General features: G+C 41.1%; 1 protein-coding gene across 4 annotated transcripts in view; it reads right to left on the reverse strand.

Moving 5' to 3' along the window:
- myo1b (myosin IB) overlaps window positions 1-20,528 on the reverse strand; it is a 52,086-nt gene that overhangs the window by 25,997 nt on the left and 5,561 nt on the right. For all 4 annotated transcript variants that reach the window (XM_020594663.1, XM_020594662.1, XM_020594659.1 and 1 more), the window contains exons 3-5: window positions 5,775-5,869; window positions 2,848-2,952; window positions 482-528 (exon numbers count right to left, since the gene is read on the reverse strand). In XM_020594663.1, coding sequence (XP_020450319.1) covers window positions 482-528; window positions 2,848-2,952; window positions 5,775-5,869 — 247 coding nt within the window. The remainder of the gene's footprint in view (window positions 1-481; window positions 529-2,847; window positions 2,953-5,774; window positions 5,870-20,528) is intronic.

Below are 20,528 nucleotides of genomic sequence, written 5' to 3' on the forward strand. Positions count from 1 at the left end.
CATTCCTGAGATTTCTTATACACAAGAATGAGATGAACATGAGGTCACAGTGACCTTGACCTCTGACCACCAAAATCTAATCAGATCATCCTTGAGTTCAGGTGGACGTCTGTGCCAAATTTGAGGAAATTCACACAAGGCATCCTTGAGATTTTACATTCACAAGACTGGGACAGACAGAAGGTCAGACAACCCAAAAACATAATGCTTCTAGCTATGGCTGTTGCCAACACAGACAGAAAAAAATGAGGCAGCACCCTGACCCTGGCCAATGAAAAAGTAATTAAAAATAAATGCAGACTGATGAAAACTAAACCTTTAAAATCAAAAGATTATTTTGAAGGAAATAAAATAAACAGATGGCCATACATATGACCTACATGTCTGAATGAAAATGTCCAACCAAATGGTGCTGGAACTCATTAGAGAAGCAATCGACTCATCAAACAACAGTAGCTCCATTTCTGGAGAGGATACTTACGAATCTGGAAGAGTTGTCGTTCCTCACTGTTTTGGCATTTCCAAATGCTGAAAAGCAGGAGAATGATAATATAACATGAAGAACACACTGATGCATTAAAAGTTATAGTCAAAACATGAAAGTCAGATGAAAACCAGTTTACAAATGCTCCAAACCTCATCAATGATCCTTAACAGCTGGCTGTCAATCATACAGTTGAAGTCAGATGTTTACATACACTAATGTGACTGTGTCTTTAAACAGCTTGGAAAATGATGGTATGGCTTGTGATAGGCTAATTGACACCATCTGAGTCAATTGCAGGTGCACCTGTGGATGTACTTTTAAGGCCGACCTTCAAACTCATTTGACATCATGGGAAAATCAAAAGTAAGCCAAGACCTCAGAAGAAAAATGTGGAACTCCACAAGTCTGGTTCGTCCTTGGGAGTGATTTCCAAATGGATGAAGGTACCATGGTTCATCTGTACAAACAATACTATGCAAGTATAAACACCATGGGACCACGTAGCCATCATACTGCTCAGGAAGGAGACACGTTCCGTCTCAGAGATGAGCACACTTTGGTACAAACAGATGCAAATCAATCCCAGAACAACAGTGAAGATTATGTGGATGTACTGAAGCAACATCTCAAGACATCAGCCAGGAAGTTGAGGCTTGGTCACAAATGGGTCATCCAAACAGACAATGAGCCCAAGCAGACCTCCAAAGTGGAAAAATGGCTTAAGTACAACAAATTCAAGGTATTGGAGCAGCCAGTACAAAGCAACTTATTGTAAGAAGCTTGTGGAAGGCATCCTGAAACATTTGACCCAAGTTAAACAATTTATGGGCAATGCTACCAAATACTATGTAAACTTCTGACCCACTGGAAATGTGATGAAAGAAATAAAAACTGAAATAAATCTTTTTCTGTATTATTCTGACATTTCACATTCTTAAAATAAAATAATGATCCCAACATAAAACAGGGAATGTTTATAGGATTAAATGTCAGGAGTTTAAATGCATTTGGCTAAAGTGTATGTAAGATTCTGACTTCAACTGTATATGCAATGGATGTCAAAGTCATTTGTACTGATGAAGCCCCATAATTCTGCATGGATTAAACAAAGCACCAGGGCTTTCCAGGCTTAGGGGTGGCTAAGCATCGCTGTCACACCACGTTCAAGTCAAAGTGATTTAATATGTGCCCGTGCTTATAAATAAATAACAAACATGGTGCTCAAGCACAGTGGTGTGTGTGTGAGCATGTTAAATGCATCACAAACATATGTGCATATGTACAGCAGGCCTTGCATAACTATGTCCTTTAGAACAGTATTTTCCAGCCAAGAACACTCTCCATTTGCTCCCAACCACATCTCAACATTAAAATACTCTTAATGCGTCATGCATCACAGTGCTATTAGCAGAACTGTTTAATTGCTGATAACACCTGATTAATGTGTGTTTAATGTGTGGGCTGCTAGTCTGGTACAGCAGCAGCTGGAGGGCGAGGATGACAGACGAGAGCCAGAGACAGAGATAACAAGTGAAGGGGCAAGAGGAATTAAAGCAGGTAATGAAAGAGAACACAGGATGACAGAGAAGGAAAACAGTAACGATTCTGAAGGAAAGCAAAGCGAAGAGTCACAGGGAGAAAGCACATCATAGATACACTGTGTGTAGCAAGAAAACTGTGCTGCCTTTCCCCTGCCTTTTTAACATTAGGGCAATTAAATGGGCAGCAGCTAAACTAGTGCAGATGTGCAGACTTTCTACAGCGGCTCAACCTGGGCATACAGCTTCATCATTCATGGGCATTTCCTGTTCACTGCCCCCAATTAAAATACAGCTGTTCCTGCGCCAGCACTGAGTGAGACGGTGTGTGTGGGTGTGTGTGCATGTGTGTGGTGTATGCAGAGGTTTAGGTTAAGGAAATAATGAGTGTGTTGTAGAGTATTTATGGGAGTCCTGCAGTTTGTTTGCTGATCAGCTATCTGCTCTGAAGGTACAGTTCCTAAGTTTCTGTTTGCCAGTGTTTATGTGCTATAGCTATAAAAGTTCTGCTTTAGTAGTGGTGTGTTGCAAATAGGTGACCCAAGGGTTTTACAGTGCTGGCATATATTTATCTGGTCATTACATGCTTGGAAACCAGGCAAAAAAACAAACAAACAAAATCCCCGCCCAAAAAAACAAAACAAAGCTAACGAGTACACAGCGGCTAACATGTCCATTATCATTTGTGTTTGCCAAACGTTGGTATTAGAAGGCAGTCTGGATTGAAACCACCATAATCAACCTGTTAACATGGATTCAAACTCCAAATGTGAACTTTCAGATGACAGGATGTAGTTTGAGTGTGCACGGCGCTTCACTCACCCTCCAGCACGGGATTGGACTGCAGCAGCTGTTCCTTAACCTTGTTCACCTCCTGGCCCTTTCCACACACCGCTGCCACATATGACATCACCAGCTTACTGGCCTCTAGAACACACACACACACACACACACACACAGATAAATATTAGGTCAAAGCCTCATTCAGACATGACAGAGGGCAAGTGCAACATACCCACCCATTTCACCATACCCCATAAAATCCCCCTTACATCATCCCCCTCGACACCCATCAAACAGGGTGTAATCACTCATTAGTCTGGTGTAGAGAACAGAGGGCCCATAGACATATAGACAATGACCATTATTGCATCATGTTTTCATCATTCAAGCTACTGATTTCACTGGGAACCACTTCAGATACTTCATATGGATCTACATGATCCCTGTTCATCCACTTCCCATGTCAGAACTGAGGCTGATCTAAGATGCTCTGAGAGGGAGCATGTTGTGAGTGAAGCCTGTTCCAAAAATCATTTTCTGTACAAGACAGGCTCAAAAGGAATCTTGTACTGTCTGGAACAAGTGGCGCGTCTTGTAGTATGACTACTGGCATCAGAATCATCTCTCCTGTCCAGCGAGATGACAGTGACCCAGAACTGATGATGTTGTTCAGTGTGCCAAGGGAGGATAAAACAGAGCTTGACAGTAGTTGCTGGTAGAGACTGATGATGAGCCTGGAATACATCCATTTTGCTAAGGGAGAGAAAGGTGGGCAACAAAATGCAGAGACCAAGAGTCACTGCTTAGCTGAGCAACAAGGTATGCTCTGTTTAATCTTCACATTTTTATCTCTGAGCATAGCAAAATAAACCTTTTGCAGACAATAAAACCATGTTATGTCTCCTGTATGCTATGCTGGCATCTGATAATGTCACAGCTCCTCGCTCCTATAGAAGCCACAGCAAGACAGAGGCACAAGACATGAATGTCAATGACCCATGCCGATGGGAAAGGCATGTTTTTGATGGCCTTATTCCACTACAAAGCTTCGGGGCTGATGAGATTACTGAAAACAAAATATATCTCCTCAACTTGGCTGCACAGCTTCTTGGGAGCATGTTTTTTTAATATCTTGAGAGCAGCCAAATAAAGACTAGCCCATCATGCAAAACATGATCTGTCAAACTGTAATGTGCTTTCTATTGCTTTGTCCTGGGCCTGCTGACATCATCATTATTCTTATGAACAACTGACAAATGTTAACCTGCATTGACAGTGGCTTAAAATGTTTGTGTAGCTTCATGGCTCTGGATGTTTGCAACCAAAGAGCTACAGGGTGACGTTTTATCTCTGAGCTCCAGCCAGAGATCAATGCACCAATAGTCCAGAAGAGCCTAAAAACAAAGTCACATTATCAGTACAGGCAATAGATAAGGGAGCAGTGCTGGATCGTCAATGTAGCAATAGTTCAAACTATTAACAGCCTTAAAACGGAGTCAACTTATCAATACAGGTGGTGAATAAGAGAGCAGCGCTGGTGCTGTAACATGTCTGTGATAGGGCTGGGTGAAAAATTCAAATTAAAGTAAAAGGGAAGATAACTGTGATGGAATGTTTTTATTTAGGAATCAGCATTTTGGCACTTCTTGCCAGTATGTAACTTTTGATCAGTATGTTTTGTTGCATTCTCATTGTTTGTAAGTTCATAATGACAAATATCTGAAGAGCTGGGCAGAGCGTGACAGAACGTAGCAGACTGTAGTAGAGCATAGTGGAGCAGGGAGGAGCAGCGCTGGGCGGAGCACAGTGGATTGATTCACAGTTTTATGCTAGTGCTACTTTAAGTTACATACTGTAGCTTTAAGATATTGACTTCAGTAAACATGCCAACAGAGAAAATACTGTGACAGTTATTCTTGATAAATTGCTTCCCGTATTTCTTATCCCTTTGAATAAAGCCATGTGGCCAGTTTTAATTGGCACCAGTGTGATTACACATTCAAGTTCACTGTGGGAAATAACAATTTGCCACAGTGAACTTGTGTAATGGCAGTACAGTGCTATAAATAACTTTGCAGAGGACTTGTTAAAAAGCAAATGTTATGGTTAAATATAGTCAACAAACACGAGATGATTTCCAAGTCTTGGTGTGATACATTATCTGTTTCTACTGCTCAACAATATGCCACTTCTTTCCCACAGTTTGTGCACTGCCAATTCACTGACAACAGAGACCAGGAAATTCCATTCCTGGGTTTCTGTAAGGTATGGGAAAATACTCCAGAACACTGTCACACTTTTATGAAAAAACTACAGAAACAAAGGATCAGGGGCGTGAATGCCCACAGCATTCGCTCCATTTATTTCTAATACAATGCACAACCTGCCAGCTTGAGTTTCCCAACTAGCGAAGGTGGTTGTTGACAGTAAGCAGGGAGTGCCATCAAACCAGGACACCGCCTGTCTGCTGCTGGTCTAGTTTGATTAGTCTACCTCTATCATTTACAGTGTGCTCCACGCACACACCATCAGTGTTACCGTCACATTTCATTTACGGACATGAAGTTCTCAAAACAAAACTGAAATCAAGTCGCCTTCTAAAGGTAGATCTGATCTAAATCTGCACTGTGGCAGCAGTGCAGATTTAGATTTATGACACAACAGCCTTAATCTTCCTTTAGAAATAAGTTTTGACTGCATTTGAAGAAAGCACTACTTAGGAAGAAGAGCTGAGCAATGAATCTTTTTAACTTCCCAGGGTTTTTTTTCCATGGCTTATAGTAAATTAAAAACTTTATGGTCATTCTTAGAATAGATGTGTTACTGATATCTGCAGCTGTAAGATACATGTTTGTACTGATGAGATTACACACACAAAGTTCTGGATGGATGATAGTGGACTGGAGTGTAAATGGTCTGACAGACTCTAACCTCCCCCAGGATAAAAACAGCATTTGGCCACTCACCGGTTTTACCAGCCCCACTCTCCCCAGTGATGAGGATACACTGGTCCTTGTCCTGGTCCCTCAGTGAACGGTAGGCCTCATCTGCCAAAGCATAGCTGCAAGACAAAATGCACAAAGCAATGAGTCGTCGTATCTCAATTACAGTTGGGTGCAAAAGTTTGCATCCCTTTACTTTGGAATGGCAAAAAGATTAAAACAATTTTTTTCCTCATCAGTGTATTTTACATATTCAGCCAGTACAATTGTTCCTGCATTGACAGAAGTAACAAAAATGGACAGGGAATGTATAAAAAGAAAGTTATAGTAGAATAATAAAAACCATATCAGTGCAAAAGTTCATCACCCTTTATATGTTCTCTAATCCTTTGTATGTCCTCTCTAACCGCCTCCAACCTCTTTGGGTAACCTCTGAGAGGCCTTTGTATCCATTCAGGTGTAACTTTAGCCCATTCTTCATGGCATACCTGTTCTAAGTCTACCAGATTGCTTGGCTGTCTCCTATGTACACATAGCAGATAACCAGACTTTTGCACATCGATCCACAAGTTTTCAATGATACTTAAGTCTGGAGACTGGGAAGGTCATGGTAAAACATTAACCTTATTCTTTTTAAACCATTCCCGAGTTGACTTTGCTCTGTGGTTTGGATCATTGTCTTGTTGAGGGATCCACTGCCTCTTCTTTTTTTTTTGTTTTTTTGGCTGATGGTAGAAGGCTTTGCTTTAAAATCATCTGAGATTAGGCTGTATTCATTCTTCATTCCACTTTATGCAGAGGTCCAGTGCCTGATGCAGACATACACCGCCAAAACATCAGTAAGACTCCACTGTGTTTGACTGTGGGAATGGTGTTCCTCTCCTTGAAGGCAGTGTTTTTCTTTTTCTCACCACACATACAGTACGTGTGCAAATTATGGCCAAATATTTTGCCTTTGGTCTCATCAGCCCACATAATCTTGCTCCTTAGCATACTCTAAGTGAGCTGCCTTATTTCTAGAAGTAATCAATGGCTTCCTGCGTGCTTTTCTCCCAAACAATCCAGCCTAGCGCAGACTATGCTTGACTGTGGAAATGTGGACTTTTATTCCAGTTGCCTCTAACAACTTTATCAGGTTCCCTGCTCTTTGTTTTGGATGCTAATGTAGCATCCAATTGCCTCTTCCAGTTACAGTATCATTGAACATCTGTGGATCGATTTGAAACTTAGCTAAACTTAGCTACTACACACAGACACAAAATAAGTAATAAATAAGTAGTTGGTGAGTGTAAACTACCCCTGATGGATGTTCAAATAGTAAAAGGGGAGTGTCTATTATAAAATATAACCTATTGTTATATGTTCCAGGACAGTGATACAGTGAGAAAGTGGGACTGACTATTGTAGTTTCATTCCATTTGAACCAGAACAATATATGCTCTGTTCTCTTTATGCCTACAATACCTAATCATGGTTGGAGAGTAGGGTGTGGATGGAGTGAAGGCCATAACACAATGACAACATTTTGTCTTGTGTGTCATAATCGTCTGGAACTTTGAAGTGATACACCCAAAGAAATATTGAAGGGTGAGGCTGCAGCAATAGCTTTTTACAGCTTCTATTTGGCAGGCAAACAGTCACATACAGTGGTGCAAGAAGTGTATTCCAACGTTGTTCTCCAGCAGGATATCAGACTGCAAATTAGTTTGCTAGGTCTGCCATCCACACGTTCTTTGGTCTTCATTACCCAGGAATTTTTTCCAAAGCCACAACCGGTAATAGCTGTGAATGCGTGGAATAATGTTGCATGCAGTGGCCTCCTTTTTTGCCTTTTGACACACTGAAAATGTTTGTGCTGTTGAGAAGTTGGGTGTGTCAGTTTGAGACAAGATACAGCCGATATGGAATTAAGCATCATCTCAGATCTCGACTGTGAGTTCTGCCAGGGTTACAGAGCGTCTCTGAGTCTGGTGGGCCATTATAGGAATGGTAATCTGGGCTAAAGGGTAATGTAACCGGTCAGAGAATATAATTTCATGTTTGCATCAAAAAAGCAATGCTACAGAGCAAGACGATGAATCCTAAGCAGTACTACAGGTTCTTAGGAGGCAATTCAACTCAGTGCTATTAGCATCAACATCATCAAGGGCTTAATCTCAAAACATTTTAAATGTCAAGATAAGATCAACCCCTTTAAGTCTAACGCTGTACATTGACTACAGGGTAAATATATCTTGAGGTAACTACTGAGGAATGCATCAAAACAGTCTCTTCCCAGCATCTGTGTTGGTTCAATTCCTTGCCTGGAGGATGGAGGTACTCCAAGGTCTCTCAGTCAGAATAATATCACTAAACAACTACTAATACGCACCAAGTGTACTAGATATAAATGCAAGAAAGAATACTGGACATTCACAGATGCTGACAGGGATTATCATACAGCTCTACCAATGGGCTCTGTAGCTGGGTCTGAATGGGACATCAAACTCTGAGCATGGTTGGTGACGAGGTGTCATTTATTCAATGTGGCAACACTGTTGTCAGATTCAAGCATGCTGCACCAAGCAGCAGGCTATAAACTGCTTAGACAATACGATTTCCAAGAGAGATGCTTTTGCATATGCTAAAATATTATATAGAATCATTCTGATGAACTTTCAAAATATACCAAGACAAGGAAAAAGAAATGAATATCTAAATATGTCTAAATCTAAATTAGGACACAGAAACAAATGCATTAGTGGAGTCAGTGCGGCGAGGACCAGAACTTGGAGCATATAATCACATGTTGAACTAACACTGACCCTCCAATTTGAAAAGCAGCTGATTGCTCGTAAGAGGCCATGACAGAGAGAGGGCACATGTGGACAGCCAGATGAAGGCGTTCCAGGCCACAATACAGCGTTAAAGCTCAGGCGAGCTAATGACGCTTAGGGTTCTGCACAATCACACATCGTTTTGGAGCCCAGAAACCATGAGCTTATGCAGCCTGACCACAAACCCTTAGGTAAAGGGCTACACTAATGTAACATTTCTCACTATAAAAGTGCTTGTTGTTGAAAACTGTAGATTTATTCTACGAGCCAGATTCCAAGATGGTGCCCTTTAACTTCATTTCTCTCACTGGCCCCACTTGCTTTGTCACACATCACACTAAGCTTATTCAAACACAAAAACTTCATGGTTTGCCAGTTCACAATATGAAGAGTAATGGTTTAGCTGTTTTCACAGATGTCTCTTTTCTAATGGAGGTCTGTGGGGAAAATGCTGTTTGGGACTATGCAGGTGTTCAGACTGAAAGACACAAAAACTAAAAGCCCCATGATGATATGCTATACCATTGTATGACAAATGACAGTTATCATACTATGCACATTTGCTTTGTACTAATATTAAGGAAAAAAAAAATGGAACGCATGTGCACCTTTCTTCCCCGACTGCCTGTCAGGTTTGCTCGGCCGCTCTGGCCTCCCTCACCTTTCCTACTGTCTCTTGCCCCATTACTCTTATCACCTTCACCTGTTCCTCACTCCCTTATCACCAGCTGCACTTGATTAGGTCACTCACTATATTACCCGGTTTCACTCCTCAGCTCTCCATCTCCTCACCTCCTGCGGTTGGTCAAACACCCAGTTATTACTCATCTACAGGACTACGTATCATTTCCCTCTGTGTTTTTGTCATTCCCTTGTTCACTGTACATAATAAATCACTGTATGCACCGAAGCCGGCTACCTGGGTCCGCCTCTTTCCTCGTTCGCACACTGACTGGTGCGAACGGATCCTAACAGGATGCACACCAGATTCATCTCTTTTTTAAGTTTTAACTTTTCTCTGAATTTTTGTTTGCAAATTATCTTTACATGCACCTACACTTACAATAAATGAACTACTTTGATAATCGTTTAGAGCATTGTGACATCACGTCTCACTCACAATTGTCAGAGGTTTTACAAAGCAGTCAGAAAATAATCAACAGGTTAATCCCTAATGAAAATAATTAGCAGTTGCACTTGGATACAAACTAGTTCAGCAAAACTTCACTTCAACCAAAGACAACAGTCACATCCTGCTTTTACATCAGTGCACTAGTGATAGGCTGGTAATGTCATAATATAATGTACTGTATAATTAATGTATACTGTATTTTTCTGCATTGAGTAAATACTTTACTAATACTTTTAATACCTTAAGTACATTTTTGTGTTAATACTTTAAGTTAAAGGATGTGAATATTTCCTCTTCTACTGGTGCAAACATGCAAACTAAAATGCTTTAAATATATGTTATAGTTATATGCTTTTTTAAAAAAGTATGTTCATAACTCTGTTTATTCTTTAGGGTCAATCTAGTGCTGCAATCCAGCTCAGTCAACTGGCAGAGTCACAATAAAAAATACCCTTCCTCCCCCCTCCTTCTTCTGAGGGTCGTTGTAGCTGATAATAATAGTTATTGTGTAATACCGTGATGTTTTCTATGATGGTTATCAAACCATGAAAATCTCATTCGGTTGCAACCCTACTGTATGTAGGGCTTAGATTTGCCACAGAACATTATGCCACAGCTGAAAAGGGCAGCACTGCTCAGCAGATGTGTCCTTTATAAAAACTGCTGCCTGACCTGATCCTGACAATGAGAAAACCATCACACAGTAATCTCACCCTGCGAGGGAGTGGGGGGTAGGGTTTGGGGGTTGCACCAAGAGAAGTGAAGTATGTAAAAAAGGAGTCAGAGGTCCTTTGCCAGGAACCTTTCCCAATGTGAGACACATGCACAGAGCCAGTTATTTGAATATGAATAGCTGTCACACAATCACAATATGAACTGAGGTCAGTAGAAACAAGAGGCCACGCCCAAAACTATCCAACTGTCATGTTTAAATCTTAAAATTAAAAATAATAGAGCAAAGGCACACCTGACCTTACAGAAGTCAGTATGGTTATTACAACTGTAGAAACACAAAAGCAATGATAAACCAACCTGAATTAGAAATCATGTACAATTCTGTGACTAGACCATTATTCTATTATTAGGACCATAAGAGCAGTGTGAACATCAGCTGAACACTGTCCATCACTTCGCAAATGTAGAAGTCACATTGATGAAGCACCACAGTCGCTATCAACGGCAGAGAAAGCAGTGAGTGAGGCACCCAAATCCCAGAGGCCTCCCTGATCCGTGTGTGGAGCTGGGTGTGCGGGGGTTAGGCTGGGATAAGGCCTTCGACCATAAGTGCTGCTTGGCACATCCCCTTCACATCTGCCTGCAGGTTGTAATTTTAACTTGCACGTGGCAGTGGTGAACACAAAGCCACACTGGCATGAGGTAAGTAGCAGAAAATAGTCTAGTCAGTTCTTTTTACTACCAACCTCCGGTAACTGGGGCACAGGAGGGGATGATGGGCCCACAGTGTGTGACCTGATGTTTAAAAGGGTGGAGTACTTTGAGGGTGGATAAAGAACACTTTAAAGTGGTGATTTGTAGATACTAATGAAGCTGTAATGCAGCCCATCCAGCTACTGGGAGATCACAGACATTTAGGAAACAATAATAAGCATTCTCAGTGGATGTTGTCTTCATGCTGACGTGTAGCACATTTGCACACACACACACACACACACACACACACATAGATAAAAACTTCTTTCAGGACTTTGATGCTAAACTTAGCCATGTTTCTGTGATGTGTGTATGCATGAAGGGGCAGTACAGTAGTCTGTGATCTGGCTCCTCCAGAGGAAATCGCCTGATGGAGAAGCCAAGGAAGCAACTATTTCCTGATAAGTTTATGACCAGGTGGGAGGCTGGTGCACAAAACAACACACAAATACAGTAGCATGCGGACCTGCTAAAGTGGGCAGTCAGGGAGCGGATACATGAACAAAAGACTTGGTTCTGACAGATGTGATCCATCTGTGCACTGTTATGATGATGTGTCACTGTAAAACAGGTGGTCAGGAAGATCAGCACACAGGGCAGGAATGTGACAAGACCCAAGATCATAATAACAGTCCTTTAGTCAAAAGAGCGTTCTCAATGTGCAACTTAAATGCACAATAAAAATACCTCAAAATGTCTAAATTAAAAGCTCAGTGAAGAACTGCTGCCACAGATCTCTCATTTATTCAACACTTACTAACGGTTGTCTGAGATCTCTTCTAAATTACTCACCTATACTCCCTTACCCATAGATCAAACTTTGAGGGGGTCCAAAGGCTTTAATTCACAACAATTTAGTGTCCCCTGGCAAGGGAAAACACAGGTCCAAGTTGTCTGTCTGATCCTCGGAGAAGCAGGAAATAAGCATGCTGAGTAAGGTAGCAAAACATCCTCAAGGCAATACTTAAAGACCCTTCTGAGCCTCTTTCAGCAGCAGATTAAGGGAATCTGTATGGAATATTAAAATAAACAAAAGATTATTTCAATGACTTTCAGTTAGGTGTTAAAGGGGTTAACTGAATTGTCATAAGATTTCACACAGAGGCCATGGATGAAACAGTCCCTGTGCCTTTGGCTAGAAGTTAAAGAAAAAAAAGTGCAGAACCACAAGTGCACAGGCAGACATGATGATGGAAACAGAGAAGCACACTGCTTTTTATAGCTCCAAAAGTACCAGCTTGTCAGGTCTGAGAGCTCCCTCTCTGCAACCTGCTCTCCAAGTCTCAGGCTTCCACTGAGCAGGGTTTCTGGTTACTTCAGATTTACAGAGGCCTTGAGATGTAAACCACATCCTGACACTGGAGTACAGCGCTTCTGTCATTTAGAGCCCAACTGACCTGGGGTGAAAAGGAGGACACTAGACTTGTATGGCAATTTCTCCTTGAACGAGTGCTCGGTACTGAAGAGAAAGAGATTTTTCTGTGATTCTAAGAACAAACATTAAAAGATGCTTTGATGTTTTTCAGAAATACTGCAGTCATAAGTTGTGGATAGATGCTATTCAGTTTGCACATCACATTGTATGTTTGTGACTATCTGGAAAGTGGATGATGTCATATTGTGAATCTTTACATCTTAGGCCAGAGACACGGCAGGTCGCCGGGGGGGGAGCGTCTGTCAGGGCTTGTCCTCCTGGTGTTGTCCCGCACTGTTGGCAATAGTCGGTTCCTGTTGGTGGCTTTTCATTCGCTTTGACATGTTGAACCAGTGTCGATCGATTGGGCCTTGTCGGTAAGAGAAAGGCCAATCTGACTGATTGTTAGCTTAGGGAATCAATTCACGAGAAGAGAAAGGTTTGGGAAAGCCCCTTTAGCCTCTAGCTGTAGTATCCACGATTTCACTCATTTTGGTGCGAATTCTCCTTGTTTTTCACCTTCACGGCCTCCTTTCCTCTTCCACAACCAAACGACCAAGGACAGAGAAAACCAGTGCCATTTGCAGTTTCTTATCAGACATATTCTTCATTAAGAGTCAGGTATAAACAACAGCTGTTTCCGCAGTCTAGTTTCTTTCCCTTTCTGAATGGCGAATACAGATCCCACCACCTGCTGGTAGGGGGAGTTATTTCTGTCATGCAAGCACAGAACATACATGCTAGTCAGCTGTTGGCTGTAGTCTGTGTGGTGTGTTCAGGTGCCACTCTTTCAAACTGACTGACCCAGTCAAAGCTGCCGTGAGGCGACACAGCATTTATTTTGATTCCTAGAACCAAATCAAAACCTTTCACAATAAAATATTACAAATGCCAGGAGACAAATAGTCTTGGTTCATAAATGGCAGGATGACATAATATTTTTCTTGCAAGCTGGGTGAATGCAAGGGATTTCCATGACTGTACAGCACATCACCAACAGTTACCTAAAACACTGGATGCAACTCAGACACAAGCAAGCTCAAAGTGTCCAGCTTTGTGCAACAGGTTGAAAATTTACCAATTTACATACCAAGTCTATATCCAAGGCGAATGAGAAGATTTTAATATTAGAGAATTTTTATAAACCTAGTTATTTTAGCAGTTAATAAATTAAAACAGTCAACCTGTCAAATCTTAATTACTGAATGTTTTAACCATATTTTATTTTTACTAGTGCTGGTTTCATGTGACTCAGATGTTTACTGTCGAGGTTTAAGTTTCATTTTGATGTGTACTTTTATTTCGACACTTCAGGGTTAGAAAGGAACCATCCTTTGGATCCTTGCCACCTACTATATGTTTGTGATTTCACTTTCTAACAGTGTACATAGGCTCTGCTCTTTACACATTCTGTAAATCACCCTCATGAAGGCCTTGAGAAGATACACAATAGTGAGATAAAGAAGATTCTTCCGACAAGTCAGTTGGTGTAGTCAGGATTTCTCATTTCTTAACTGGTTTGATACAACCGTAAAAATCACAAGAGCTGACCTCACACGGGGATTTATGCAGCACTTTTATAACAGAGGCAAAATAAAGACCACCTCCACAATAAAAATTCATACATGTTAAACTTTTGTGAAAAAGAGCAGGCACTCAGGAGATGACAGTGATCGCTCACATTGTGCAGTAGGTTTGCTTTGCAGGAGTTCATCAAAGTGGCACATTGCAATGTCTTAAAAAACTGAAAACTTTCCAAACTGATTTCTTGTGGAGACAACCTGCTCATCTTCACATCTGCCTCACATGATGTTCATTGGGTACTAGAACTGGCTAACAGTACAATCAGCAGACAGTCTAAACAATGGACAAAAAGCAGCCAGTGGGCCAATCGGCCACAGCAGTAGCACTCTTAACTACAGCACCGCCGTGCACAACCTAATACACAAAATGGAGATAAAGTTTGGTGTCTGTCTCTCAATAATTGTCACAAAAAAGTACATCTTATTATTTTTAAAGACAGAAGCCTCCATTGTGGAACAGTCCAATAACTGGTTTATCTACATGCCATGGTTTTGGTATGCTTCTCACAGGTTGGTATGCAAGCTTGTGTACACAGATAATAAGGTCAATACCGATTGTTCTTTCTTTGAATAGAGTTTACCATGGTTTTAGGACAATCACAAAAGAAAAGCATTAAATAAAGCCTCATGCTCACAGAAGCACTAAATGACAGCACAAGCAATGTTTAATCAGAGAGGAGCTGTATCTCTGAAAGAACAAAAGAATTCATAACTTTTCTCTATTAATGATTGCCAATGGGCTTAGCAATTTCAAATACTGCTATGAATGCAAAGTTTACATGGTATGAGAAGTTCAATAATGCAAAAACAACAGCCACTAAAGTAAAACTAATCTGAGCTCAAATGAAAATGGTGTACTAGTACTGGGGCCCTAGGACGACTACAAGCCTGTATTATAATACAGGCTTATCACATATGTTCCATTTCTGCCAGTACAGGGACAGTATAGGGACAGGCAACAAAACAAAAATCCTGGGCTCAACTTGAATGAAGATCACTGTGACTGCAGTATGTGGAAAGCTCTCCTTAATACCAAGGGAAACCTGTTGCAAGCATATTGGAAGAAACATGAAGTTGGTCAAAGATATTAAATGCCCATGTGAATTTAACACCCTGGGATCTGTGAGCTCTAGAGAAGAAAGAGATGAAGGGTACATCCCAATTCCTGTTTATGATTGTTCCTTGATCCTTGCTCAACCCGGAGATTGTTCTGGCCCTCCATCAATATATTCAAGCTCTTATTCCTCTTCTGAGGAATGAGGAGGCTGCCCGGAGGAGACATGAGCGAGGATATGAGATGATCCTTAGCAAAAGTCTTTTATGGAATGACATGGCCCTTGATTGGAAATCAGTTGGTGATTGCATGCTTCAGATGAAGGATTGGAGGAAAGGACATTGCATATCTCCAAAAACACGTTTACTCAATTACTCTTTCCTTTCATCTTTGCCCATGCATCTTCATTGGGACCAAGATGCAAGTGAGGGAAACATGGATGCAATTAAGGGAAGTGAGATGAACCCCAGAAGTGTCTGTGCAATTGTCTATGCAAGGTGCTGTGCTTTTCTAATGGACTAAATAGATGAGTGACTGCTGCTTGGTTGCAAAACTGTAGCAGTTTATTATAAATCATGTTATCCAACTTATTACATTTGCATTTTGTTCTTGGGTTGAAGAGGTGGGTGGTAAAAGGAACACACACATACTTTCCCTGTCATCTCCCTCTAGGTTCACTGAGCTCACCATTACGCCAACACACCTGCTGGAGAGGACTCATTCTACCCACCTGAGTTAAAATGCCATTTTAAAAAGCGCCCACTTAAATCTACCTACGTATGGGGTCTGTGCTGCAACTTATCTAGGCCTTCTTGAGAGCAATCATTTTTATATAATACTAAAACATTGCACATGTCTCCTAAGTTGGTTACTAAATTACTACAGCTGTGAAGAACACACTGATTACTGTAGATAATTTTTCAGCTGTGTTCCTGTCCATGGTTCACATCTTTATGTGACAGTTAAAGACAACAGGGCCTTACATCAGCTATATATCTTAAGGAAGGGCTTACTGTGCAAGCAGTTTGAACATCAAACTGACACCTGAGTCTGGAGCAACTCTTATCCACAACGATTTCAGGTGTATGTAGTATTTTGCCTGTTTAAACAGCATTATAACATTCAACATTTTGTTAGTAAGACCATTACAAGGTAAGGGACAAATGTATTTTGTTGTAGGCCAACTGGTCAAATAAATTCTACATACTACAGACATGGCTACGAATATGCTGTCGGTTCCTTTATATCTCACTGAAACTAGTATTATTCCTGAAAAGTGCTGAAATTAAAAGCTCTTTTGTCATGTATACCTCCAAGTCCTAGTCACTGCAACTCTTCCATCTCTCCACACCGACCCTGAATGTTTCCAACGGAACACGACTATGTTGTAATAAAAATTAGGGCCAAAATACAGCCCTTGTTCTTTGCATAAATGCACACTAAAGTTCATCTGAGGCTCATATGATGCTCCAGTTGTCCCACTAACCTAGCTTGAGTCAGTATCTTCCAAAGTTAGCCTATACAAAACAAATTTCCCTATTTCCTTTCCCAGGGTAGTAGCTCCTTGCTGAGCTGTGGCAGAATGATATGTTCTAATAGCAGCATTTAAGTTGGTTGTTGTTAGCTGGTGTTCACTTCTCAAGTGGAGCTTGGAGTTAACCTAAAAGTGAGTTTGAACTCTACAGATTTGATAGCTGGAACATTTTGCAGTATGTGGCTTTGGGACACCAGAAACATCTGCTCCTGTGTTTTGGATTATATTGCATGGTCATACAATAAAAACATGTAGATAACTTTAAATATTTAATGTAGTATTTTGCATCTTACCTTTGAATTCAGAAATCAAATCAAGACAATTATAACACTGCTTTGCAAAGCATTGCCATTCTTTTGTTAATTATGTATCTGATATTTATTTTGCATTTGGTCTTAATTGCATTAGTTATATTGTGTTTGCATTTACCTGCCCGACTGCAGAGGGAACTTGGCTATTAGCTAAATCTGGTACAACATCTATTCTTTCTATGTTATATTAAAGCTGCAATAGCTTAAGATTTCGCACAAATTTGGAAAAAATCGAGTCAAACATGTACGATCTGACAACATGTTGAGAAGCATCACATGGTCATAATGTACAGGAACATTACATAGGAGCAGACTGCACAGAAGGAAAGCTTCTGGCGCGATGCTTGTCAAGCAGGCACTTAATATCATTAGCGTACTCTCATATGTGATCTTTGGTGCTCTTTAGTGCTTCTGACATGGAAGGCATGGGCCTCTCCCTAGATACTATGGTTAAGGCAATGAATGTTTTAATATAGTCAGTGCTTTGTGTTTCTTAGCTAAGGATGTGAACACACTGCAGCTTCTTCATCCTGTGTTAATAATGATTGGGCCAATTTCAATGTTCTAGTTGATATTCAAGAACTATTCACAAAAGAAAAGCTTTACAAAACTGAATGAAAGATCGAATGACTACTTAGGGGCTGCAGTCCCACACGACTTGGGTATCCTCATAAGGAATTGTGAGCACAAATCACACCTTAAGGATAGAAATGCATTTTATTTTATTTGACCAACCACTCATACTAGCAGGCAGAAAATATTCCTAGACATCAAAACTCTCTAACTGGGTAGATTTCACAGTCAAGCTGTCATAACCATGTGCATGACAGCTGAGCAGACATACGCTTTGCACGAGGCCTTTTTGCTCCATTAGCCAGATGCGATGCCCCCCTGTAGCCAATGCTCTAGTTGCACTATGTATTGAGCATTTAGAGCATTGGGGGTCTCAATACCTCATTAAACATTAGGAAAATATGATCCTACCCTAGAGACAAGGGGCTAGCTGCCCTTCCTTACTCACACACACACACACACTTCTCTCAATCTGTGTCTATCTTGGGCAGCAAGGGACATACAAAAGACAACTCCCGGCCATCTGTACCAGTGCTGCTGTGCGTGGAAAAAGGCCACGGATTAGTTCAAGTCTAATGCTCAAAGTGTGTGTGGAAGGGGGGAAACACCTGCCAGTTAATTATGAGGCGTCTCATATTGGCAGAGAGTATTTTGCTAAATTAGCTGGCGGAGGAAATAATGGATAGATGAGGAGAGATAGCTGTAGCTGAACTCTCCAGCTGGGCTTACAGCCAGGTAGTTTAGTAAAAGTAAAAGCAACATTTCTCACAAATTTTCAATATATTAAAATTGGCCTGGTTATTGGTAGAATTGTGAAACAGTTGTCAGCGCTGTTGCCTCACAGCAAGAAGATCCCGGGTTTAAGCCTCAGCGGACCTTTCTGTGTGGAGTTTGCATGCTCTCCCTGTGCCTGCGTGGGTTCTCTCCGGCTTCCTCCCACAGTCCAAACACATGCAGCTTAGGTTGATTGGTGACTCTAAATTTCCCGTAGGAGTGAATGTGGGTGTGTGTGGTCGTCTGTCTCCAAGTGTCAGCTGTGTGATAAACTGGCGACCTGTCCAGGGGGTACCCCACCTCTCACCCAGTGGCAGCTGGGATTGGCTCCAGCCCCCCCATGATCCTCGTTAATTCAAGCCGTATAAATGATGGATGGATACTGGTAGAATTTCCTGGCAAAATATTTATTATACATCAGTTAAAACCTCCAGAAATTCTACTATACTGCTGACTACTATCATAAGATTCTTGCCATGGTGGTCTGTCCTGCTGATACACACAACATTGTTAAGTGAACCTCATGAGATGTACTATATGTCTTTTCTTATCCTGCTTCAGCCCAGCTGATGAAACTGTACCTGAATAACATTTTACATGACATTTTCATGTTTTGATCAAAATCTTTCTAACTACATGAAAGCGTCTGCTGCCTGAGGTACTTTACTGGTCTCCGACCTTGGCGCAAGCCAGTGTTTATCTGCAGTAACATTAATCAGAATGGAACCCAACAGGCAATTAGTCTACTAACAACTTTACAGAGAGGCCCAGCTGCAGCTCTCCCTTCAGCTGATATGTGCACACACTCCCACACCCCTGTTTGCCTGGGTTGGAGGATTACAACAGCAAGTGTGAAATGCACAGGCACCTGCACACACTCACTTTTACTTGTACATACAATGGTATTTAAGCATGCCCTTGCAGATGCAGCTACATACGTTCACTGAACAAATTCATGCAATAGCCTTAATCAAACGCAACACATTTTACAAAATCCTGTCTTCTGATCAATAACATCACCAAAGCCACATGCATCTTTCATCTCTTTAAATAGGATGAAAAATTCTAGTTCAACTAGGACAGTGCCACATGTTCTGAGGATAAAGAGGCCCAGTGATTGTTTTGAGGACAGCATGTGGTTGACAGCTGTCAACATTTTGTCAGTGTCCACTGCTGTCTACAGCGCGACTATGTAAACACAGTTGTTCTGCCAGGAAGTCACAGAAAACAGATCTGTGCCACCCAAAACAAGGCTGCATATGATTCTTAACCTTAAATCTCTAAGTCCATGGGTGCTGCTGACAGACAGTATTGTTATTTACACTGTGTGTGTGATGGGGGGGTTTAAGGGTTGAGGATTGCCTGTTGCTGACTATGTTAGTATCTACATATGCAGTGAGAGATGTAAGCAATTCAGTCAAACCAGAAGCTTCTTGCTAATTTTGTCTAAGCTTTCTATCCAATTTTCTTGCACCAGCATCAATGCAAATGCTTTTGAAAGCTCGTCTTTTCCTGATCACTCATTTCTAGTATAGTATTCTATTATTCTAGTATCAAGAAGATGACTGTCATTTAAAAACTGTCAAACCTTTTATTTGTCAAACGGCTGCGACAGGTCCAAAGCACTTTGGCCTCGTCTGCTGCAGCCTGTTGTGACTGAACTGCTGATTTTATACTGTTCAAGTGTCTAATGAGGATCAAAGACAGGAAAAGGAAGATTCCAAGGACTCATGTTGTTACTTTAATTAAAGCCCACCACTGATGTTCAACACTGGCTGGCCACTGTGGTAATAATGCCCCTCAGCTAGTTGAAGCTCATCCATGCAAAAGCAGATTTGAAAGGCAGGTACTTTTTCTGGTTTTGGAACATTACGGGGAAGCGGGTCCTCTTTGGTTTTAAAATCTTTGGCTGAGCACGTTTCTTCAGAATTCTTTGAAACACTATGTGGTGAAAGCCTTTTTAGTCCTTTAGTGTTCAAATCTGCTATAAGACATGACAAAACAGCTAAAACTATACCTCAAATCAAATCTTATTGCATGTTTATATTTGTTGAAACTTCCATCGTTTCCATCAGTACGCTGGGTATTCACATGCTGCTTTCCCTGTCTGACTCAAAAATCAAATATGGCAGTCTTGACTCTTGACAGTACAAATG

This window comes from Monopterus albus, unplaced genomic scaffold (genome assembly GCF_001952655.1).
Source record: "Monopterus albus unplaced genomic scaffold, M_albus_1.0 scaffold24.1, whole genome shotgun sequence".
Taxonomy (NCBI): Eukaryota; Metazoa; Chordata; class Actinopteri; order Synbranchiformes; family Synbranchidae; genus Monopterus; species Monopterus albus.